An 8,982-nucleotide genomic window follows, 5' to 3' on the forward strand; every position below is an offset into this window, starting at 1 on the left:
CCTATCATTAGTTTATAATGTGCCACACAGGGGGGAACTGGGCTCACTGGTGGTTCTGACCTCGTTACTGAAGCCAGGACCACCACTGGACCCAGTTCCTCCCTGTCCTGGCGTGGGTTTTCCTCCGGGTCCTCCGGTTTTTCCCACACTCTAATTCAAACTCTAATTTGGACAATAAAATCATTCAATTAGATACTTTTGATTCCCGAATGATCTTCTTCTTAAATAGAATAATATGACATCACATATGTAATATTTCCTAATCATATTTTTCCATGTTGCAGTATGAGTGTAACTTATTTTAAATCTTAATCTGCAAAAACATATTTTTTTAACTCATTTAAATTAAGAAGTAAAGCACAAAATGTGTAAGGAAAATCTAAACTTCAGGTGTTTGTGCAATGGTTTAACTGACTTTAAGTGATTTCTTAAATATAAGACCAAGATAAGGAGAAAAGCTAAAATAGTGAGTATTTTAAGGAAACCTGAAGGTGTTTTGTGCGACTGTTTTTACTGTTTTGCTCTATATTTGGTAATTCTGCCAATAGTAACACACAGACTGGTCATTTTCAGAACAATACTTTACTTTAATAACAAAATTTGAGCATTTAAAAAAGTGTTAGCTGGTGATAAAAATTTGTGTTAGCAATAAAATGAAATATGTTTACCATTTTGCATCAGACATATCCAGTAAAACTAAACAAGATGTTTAGATCTGATATTGAATATTCTAAGAAACGTCCATTGTATTTACACCAAAATGTTCATTTAAATGAGAAACACTGAGAAAACAGTGACATTTCTATTGTTCTGGCATCATTTAAAAAGGCTGTATAAGCTGTAATTGGCTAATAAATCATTTACTGATGCTTTGTAGATCAGTTATAAGGCATTAATAACGATGTTTGTGCTGCCAGGTTGTGGAAAACCCTCCTCCTGCAGACACTTTGTCTTTTAATCTCTGTAATTCAAATCGTTTGACCACTGATCTTCTGGAAAACAGCTGCAGAACATCTGGACCAGAATCCAACATTTTAAGCAAAAATGTCAAATCTTTGCTGTTTCTAGCTTCTCAAACATGACAATTTTTTGCTTTTCTGTGTCAAACATATCTGTAAACTGACTATCTTTGAGTTCTGGACTGTCGGGTTCTTTGCTTGTAGGAAATTATAACAGACCTTTTTTTATTTTACTATTTGCTGGCAATTTATAGACAAAACTTGAAAACCAATATTGCTGATAATAGTTGCAGCACTAATTAATAGGCCTATGTGTTTGGCATGTTTAACTTTTGCTAAGGGCTCATTACAAACTGGAAAACATATGATCATTTCATACAGACTTATTAACATGTATAACTGCAGACTTGGTGTCTAGGAGGGGTCTCACCAATGAATTTAAGTGCTTGCAAAGTGTCATGCTGGAGGGGGATTTTTCCACAACCTGGCAACCCAAACGTTGTTGTTATTAATAGCTAATAGTTGAATTAATAACTGATCAGTAAATCATTAGGAACACTAATAAAGCCACTGATTCCAGCTTACAAACGCTTTATAGATGGAGTTTTATCAGAACATGGTGTCATACAAGGCTTGAGTAAATGTACTTAATTATTTACCAATGTAGCTTTTCTTTGACTAACGGTATCAGAAAATAAAATCATTGTCCTACTTCAACTGACCCACCCTGACAAACAAACTGCAGATATATTCCAGATGTTTCACGCAGCTGAGAGCACACGTCAGTTTCCAATGAAGTGCCTCGTCCTGCAGCTGCAGCGAGTTGTTTACCTACCCTGCAGCATGAGGAACCCGACCACCCCGTCCAGGTTGATGTGCTCATGTTGCCGCTCCAGGAAGGATGCTCCCCTGGAGAGGCTGCTCAGGACGTCATCGATCACCTCCGCCCGTGACCCGGACACTGCGGCAAACAGAGCCAGCACCGCGGCCAGCTGGAGCCTCGCTGCCCGCATCTTCTCACTCGGATAAATCCAGTCTAGAGGCTCCGGGACAGTTTTCTCCGACAGAAACAGGAGCAGAGAGAGGAGCGGGGAGGACGGGCTGTCTCTCCTCTTACCGGGGGGAGGAAAAGTGAGAAGGCTGGGGGAGGAAACAGATGTGACGTCAGATGGGCTCTTATAAGGAAATCAAAACTTGAGATAGTGAAGTTGAGAGTAACACTGTTATTTTTGCTCCACTACATTTTTACAACTGTAGTCACTCGTCATCTTTTTCAGATTAAGATTTTACATAAAATACAGTCACGAAGGGCCAATCCTCAGGTGAGTTACCAGTTCACCCAGGAGACATTTGCCTTATTTAAATCTCACATCATTAACAAGCTAATGATGTCACATAATAACATATCAGTCACAATGCGATTTTTGAAGAGAAATAGTCTTAATTTAATTTGTAAAATCGCTTATTTATTTCTCTTTGGTCTAATTGTTCATGGATTAGTTCATCTGTAAAATATCATATTAAGTCCTGTTTTATTGACCAGTTACAAACAAATGAATGGAATGGTTTGAATGGTTGAATGCTTTGTCCTTAACCCCTCTGGTCCTCCATACCCATGGACTTTTTGAGCCTTTTATGCAGTTGTTTCCAGCACGGAAAGTAAATAAATATATAACACTGTGATGATAGGAGAAGTCTGTTTTTGGCATGAGTCATGCCAGACAAAAGACATAATCATGAATGAACAGGAAACACTGTATTTTTTTTTTTTTAATCTGATGAAAGGAATGGTGAAACTTTTGGATTTCATCAGTGGGTGTAGAGGTCAAGAGGGTCTATATCCAAATTCTACTCGACATGGAAGCCCTTTGTGGAGGGGCTAGATTTCATGAATTTCCCCTAGGGGATAAATAAAGTATTGATCTTTTCCCTTTATAATTACTATTATTATTTTAATATAAAATTCTTTTTCTCTCTTTTTTCCTTCTTTTTCTTTTTCTTCCATTCCAGTGTAACCTGCATTATTTCAATTTATGAGTCCACTGCTTGTAACATAAACTCTCTTGTTTATATATGAAATTGAAAATAAACCTTATTAAAAAAAAAGAAAAAGTTGTGTTTTATCAGATTGCTTCTGTTTTTCTGTGAGCTGACTAATTACACAGAAACATGGGGGCAAGATAGTATTACTGTTTATTGATAACTGTAAGGCTGCAAACAACAATCATTGTAATAATCAATACCTCTGACAATTACTATCTGTAATTACTTACTGTAATAATCACTTGATTGTTCAGTGAACAAAATGTCAGAAAAGTGATAACTGCCCACCACTGGTCCCAGTGCCTTGGTATATCTGACCACCTGTCAAAAATAGAAAGATGTTGCGTTTACACTCACAGGGGACAAAGGAAAATAGTGAATATTCACATTTGAGAAGCTGGACCAAGTGAATTTTTGGGTTTTCCTTGAAAAAACTTGTATCATTGATCAGTTATCAAACTTGTTGTGATTGTATTTTCTGTCGGTCAACTAGTGTTTCAGCTTATCATTTTAGCTCCATAGTACTAGTGAGACAGTAAAGCTGCCATGTACAGTGGGGGTCAGAAGGGCCCCGCTACGAGGTAAATGTAACGATACTTTTTCATTTGTTGGACCTGAACGCATCACCAAGTCCGCCGTCCCTTTAAATCTGAAGCCACTCCCCTCCATTGAGCCACGTCATCACCAATTACAAACAAACATGGCGTCGCACGGCACCGGCACGGCTTGTCTGACGGTTTTGGTGCTAATTGCGGCGCTTCTAACTGCGTTTTGTGTAACAGGATCAAATGCAACGTGTCTGGTTGTATGTGTGGCTGTTATTACCGTGCTGGCGTCGCTGTGGTTGTGGAGGTTGCGGCGGAGGGACGGTGGGACCGAGCGGCGGGTGTGTGTGCTGGTGCTCGGGGACATCGGTCGCAGTCCTCGGATGCAGTATCACGCCTTGTCCCTTAGCAAACACGGATTTAATGTCACTTTTGTTGGGTTTTTAGGTGAGACTGCCTCACACGACAACAAGAGTGTCATACTGTTCATCATCCATTACCTGCTGCCCTCATAACAAGATGTCAGTTAGCTCAAAAACACTGAACCTGAGGCTGTTACTGTTGACAGCGTCGAAGTAGAGAAACTCATGTGAAAGTGATGGATATGGTCTCTGACATATTTCTTTTTCATTTCAGACAATAAACCTCATCAAGACGTGCTGAGAGAGGAGAACATCAGGATAGTCCCCATAGCAGAAGTGAAAGGTGTTCGAGGTAAGTAGCATTATGGCAGCAGTGATTCTGTATTTCTGTGATTCTTCTCACTGGATTATTCTGCAGTTTTCACAAAGTGCTGTTTTTCTCAGTGGGACCAAAACTCCTCACATATGTGACGAAGGTGATCATTCAGTGTCTACAGCTGCTCTCTGTGCTGCTGAGGGTGGAGCCACAGTCTCATCTTCTAATGCAGGTTTGTTACACCCTGGTCTGGATTCAGGATTAAAGTTGAAGAACAGTGATGAATATATTTCCATAGATTCAATGGCAGGTCTGTAGATTAATGGACCTTCGAGTGAAGCAGCCCTGCTTCTCACCATTCTTTCTTCTTTTAAAATCTATGTCCACATTAACATAGTCTACAGAGGACACATTTTTCTTGGCTGCATTATAGACTTCATGATTTCTTTAATTCACTTCCACTTTAAGCAGTTTTACAGAACTGTATGTACTGCTCTGCTTTTATAATTTCAATGTAATCCACTCATTTGGATGTCTCTGTGTCAATGTTAATGATTGTGTTTGCATCCCAGAATCCCCCTGGTCTCCCCAGCATCGCAGTGGCTTGGTTCGTGTGCGTCCTGCGGGGCAGCAGATTCGTCATCGACTGGCACAACTACGGCTACACCATCATGGCTCTGAGTCACGGCCAGAGACACCCGGTGGTCCGACTGGCTAAGTGGTCAGTGCTGCTGCAGCTGATGGTTCACTGAACTTTTTGGAGATTATTAATGGTGGCGACACATCATCTGTGGAGGCTAATATTTATTATGACTGTTATGTTGAGTTATCTTAAGACTGTGCTGCTCAGGCTTTGTGTTTATATGTGTTATTTGATTCCTGAGTTTGTAATGTGCTTATACAACTGACTCTTTACTTTCTGACAGTGACATGGTTCAGGTGTTTTTAATTTTTGTCTCCTTCCAGGTATGAGCACTTCTTCGGCCCCCTGGCGACTCACAACCTGTGTGTCACCAACGCGATGAAGGACGACTTGCAGAAAAACTGGGGCATCAGGTATGATTTGGCCACTTATGTCCCTAAATTGAAATAATACTTGGGGCAAATACTACCCAATAAACATGGTAAACATACCGTAGTTACTTAAAAGTAGTATTATTTTAACAAACATTCATCATTCCTTGGATTAGTGCCATAGTATCATTTAACTAATCTGTTCATTAACAAAAGTAATGAAAGCCGTCACCTTGATCTCCTTTCAGACAGAACGCTTCACAGCACACACCGATTTTTGAAACAGCATCAACAATAATTATGATAAGAAGACTTTATTTATACAGTACATTTCACACAAAAAAAGCAAAACATTGTGCTTCAGAAAAGATGAAAAAACACATAATAGAATAGATGGAAGAAACAAGGACAATTTAAAAAAAAAAAAAAAAAAGAAGAAAGGATTTTTCTTTAAAAAAAAAAGACAAAACAAAGTGATTTAAAAACAAATATAATTGACAGTAAATAAATGATTAATTGAGTAGTCAGGGTTAAAATGCAGTAAAAGTAAGGCGGTTATGACTACAGCACCTTCATCTGTTGGGGCACCTTAGTCTAAACTAAAGGGACGCAGGGACACACTGAGCATCAGTAGATTCAGACTCTACTGATGCAAAAACGAACGAATCTTGGAGTAAAAACACGAGCGGGTCGATAAAAGTCTCAACATTCTTTATTACCTGTATTTTATAAATAGTCTTGTATAGATAGACACTGTTGACTGTCTGACCTTTGCAGGGCGACGACTCTGTACGACAGACCGGCCGCCATCTTCAGAGAGACTCCACTGAAGCTGCAGCACGAGCTCTTCATGAGACTGGCCAACACTTATCCTCAGTTCCAGCACAGAGGGTGAGAGCTGAGAGAAAACACCACAAGCGCATTTCACGTCCGTCTGTAAAAGTGTCGTCAAGGCATTTTGTTATGGAAACATTTCAGGCACAAGCTGCCCTGTAACAAAAGCACTAAGTGCTGGCTTTACTGAGCTGTTGTGTGTTTTTAGTTCTGAGGAAGAGGAGGTGAAGGTGGAGAGGACGATCTTCACAGTTTGTGACCTCGCTGATGACTCGGTGACCTTGACGACGGAGCGACCGGCACTGCTGCTCAGCAGCACCAGCTGGACAGGTCTGAGGAAGAACTGAATAACAGCCTTTTTTTTTCTTTTTTTTTTTTCTTTTACTTTTTATTGTTACACTCTTTGCACTTTCTGCTGGGGTAAATGGAGCTGAGCAGTTGGATGAAGTAACTCGGTCGGCCATTTTTTAAATTATGAAAATTGTTGATTTACCCAGAATTCATTGTAGCACAGTCCGGCTGAAGATAGTCGAGAACTAAACTGCTTTGTGCAACAGATGAATTCAGATGTCTCTCTGAAGTCTGACTGTTTGTTAAATCTAAGTCACAGTCAGCTGTCTTGTATTCAGCTTTTTATAATCAAACACATTTACTTTGTGTCCACAGAGGATGAAGATTTCTCCATCCTCCTGGAGGCTCTTAAAGGTACGACAGGTGTAGACTGCTGCTCTTTACCTTATGTTACACATGGAGCCTAGAATACATGACTGTATGTTTCAGCAGCTCACAGCTCACACCTGTTTGTTCTCAACAGAGTACGAAGGTTTCATTAAAGAAGGAGCTTCGTTACCACCTCTAGTCTGTGCGATCACAGGTAAACAGCCTCACGGTCCGTCCAAGTGTCTGACATCAGAGTGCTTTCAGTTTTTTTTATTTGTGTGTGTGTGTGTGTGTGTGTGCGTGTGTGTGTGCAGGTAAAGGACCTCAGAAAGAACACTACAGGAAGCTGATAGACTCTCTGCAGTTGGAGCATGTGGAGATCTGCACTCCGTGGCTGGAGGCAGAGGATTATCCTGTGTTATTAGGTAACACTCACACAAACATGACATGATACTTCCTGTGTTTGTCTTCAGGCCCTGTCAGACGTGCACCCCTTTGTCAATCTGATGTCAGTCAGAACGAGATCTGACAGGGTTCAACACGGTGATTATCTTGTTCACCTTATTAGGGGCCACATAATGTATTTATCAAATTTATCACTCAGGTATCATCTCTGAAAACCAGTTTAACGAACCATGAATGAATCAGTTTGAAGTTGCTTCTTACGTCAGATCAATCTGTAAAAAACAACTTTCTTCTTACAAAAGAGGCAAAAAATCCCTGAACAGCTTTTAGAATTATCAGACCTGCACTCACTCCCTGGGGTCCATTTTTCATTTATACCAACTGTATGAAATTATGGATCCAACAAAACACGTGACACACAACATGTGAGCAAATAAGGATTAAATCAGCCCCAGTCTAATGCCTTTTTATAGTCTGTGCAGTTCCAGATACAACAATAAAAACAACAGAATGTAATATATGATAAAAAAAAAAAAAAAATATGTGAAAAAAATATTATATACTGTATAAGTGTAAAATAATTATGTGGTCACTAGTGATTGCACTCGGTGGTCAATAATTAGGGCTTCAAGAAAAAAATAAGTTTTTTACCCCTGGACTTATGCAGCCTGAGAGAACAGAAAACATCTTATATTGTAATAAACACCTCTGTATGAGCCATCTATAGCCAACTGTATGCAGTTTACACTGCTGCCTCAAAATGTAGAGAAATCTGTGAAGTCTGTTTTATTTTGACCTCAGGATGTGGTTAAAAAAAAAAACTTCTTTAATCAGACTCAGGATCTTCTGTCCTCCAGGTTCAGCAGACCTGGGCGTGTGTCTCCACAAGTCCTCCAGCGGTCTGGACCTGCCCATGAAGGTGGTGGACATGTTCGGTTGCTGTCTGCCCGTCTGTGCCATCCACTTTGACTGGTGAGCGCCGTGCAGTGAGGGAGGGGGGGCTTTTAATGGATGTCTGGTTTAGATTTTACATGTAAAGATACACACGGATTGAACTGAACCAGACACACTGATGTGATTTGCTTAGTTGATGTTGTTTGGTCCAATTCTGGCTCTTTCGGAAGTGTATAGAGAAAATAGTTCTTTTTCTCGCCCAGTTTTCAGGAAGAAACTCGTGAAGTTTTGGGAGGAATCGGTTCACTTCCCTCAGAAAACAAAGAGATTCATATCCTGTCACATATTATTAATGAGAACACTCTGAGATGTGTTCAAGATATAAAATATTAAAAACAAAAATTCTATTTGTGTCCTCATAGATCTATTGAATCCTTTCAAATTCACCTAATGACTGAATCATGATGAATATTTGTCCAGCTGTAAGTGTCATATGTACAGTATATATTTATATAAGAGGCTGAACCTGATATGTCAGAAATGACAAATGTATCTCAGAATTGTCATCATGCATTTAGCCAAAATAATCAGAAGAACTCAACATTAAACTGAAAGGATCAGACAAACGGTCCGACTCAGATCAGTGTGGCTGCAGCCAGAAGATTTCCAGGTCGTATCCTCCCATGAGTCCTCCTGACTTTCTCAGAACAAACTGGAAACCAGAAAGAAAACTTTAAATGAATGGGCGAAGCTGAAGTGTGTGACTCTGTGTTTTGTTCTCCTCAGTTTACAGGAGCTGGTGAAACACGAGGAGAACGGTCTGATCTTCCGAGACTCTCAGGAGCTCGCTGAGCAGCTGAAGGTGAGAGCTCCACGCCTCGGTGTGCTGTGATCTTAATGAAGTGCATGTGACATTGAACGTGTGGCATCAAAGATGCAGCTCTCAGCCC

The 8,982-nt window shown here is 40.1% G+C and overlaps 2 protein-coding genes across 2 annotated transcripts in view; one reads left to right on the forward strand and one right to left on the reverse strand.

Annotated features, from left to right (window-relative positions):
- Positions 1–1,972, reverse strand: part of LOC147817951 (uncharacterized) — a 3,732-nt gene extending 1,760 nt beyond the window's left edge. The window contains exon 1 of the mRNA XM_087179288.1: positions 1,795–1,972. Within this exon, the coding sequence (XP_087035414.1) occupies positions 1,795–1,972 (178 nt within the window). The remainder of the gene's footprint in view (positions 1–1,794) is intronic.
- A 1,703-nt stretch (positions 1,973–3,675) lies between these two features.
- Positions 3,676–8,982, forward strand: part of alg1 (ALG1 chitobiosyldiphosphodolichol beta-mannosyltransferase) — a 5,985-nt gene continuing 678 nt past the window's right edge. The window contains exons 1-12 of the mRNA XM_023426176.2: positions 3,676–3,994; positions 4,184–4,261; positions 4,354–4,457; positions 4,798–4,946; positions 5,192–5,281; positions 6,017–6,130; positions 6,282–6,403; positions 6,740–6,778; positions 6,888–6,947; positions 7,048–7,158; positions 7,996–8,110; positions 8,819–8,894. Coding sequence (XP_023281944.1) covers positions 3,703–3,994; positions 4,184–4,261; positions 4,354–4,457; positions 4,798–4,946; positions 5,192–5,281; positions 6,017–6,130; positions 6,282–6,403; positions 6,740–6,778; positions 6,888–6,947; positions 7,048–7,158; positions 7,996–8,110; positions 8,819–8,894 — 1,350 coding nt within the window. The 5' untranslated portion in view covers positions 3,676–3,702. The remainder of the gene's footprint in view (positions 3,995–4,183; positions 4,262–4,353; positions 4,458–4,797; positions 4,947–5,191; positions 5,282–6,016; positions 6,131–6,281; positions 6,404–6,739; positions 6,779–6,887; positions 6,948–7,047; positions 7,159–7,995; positions 8,111–8,818; positions 8,895–8,982) is intronic.

This window comes from Seriola lalandi, unplaced genomic scaffold, assembly GCF_002814215.2.
Source record: "Seriola lalandi dorsalis isolate HSWRI2012SDOR001 ecotype SW California unplaced genomic scaffold, Sedor1 jcf7180002054816, whole genome shotgun sequence".
Taxonomy (NCBI): Eukaryota; Metazoa; Chordata; class Actinopteri; order Carangiformes; family Carangidae; genus Seriola; species Seriola lalandi.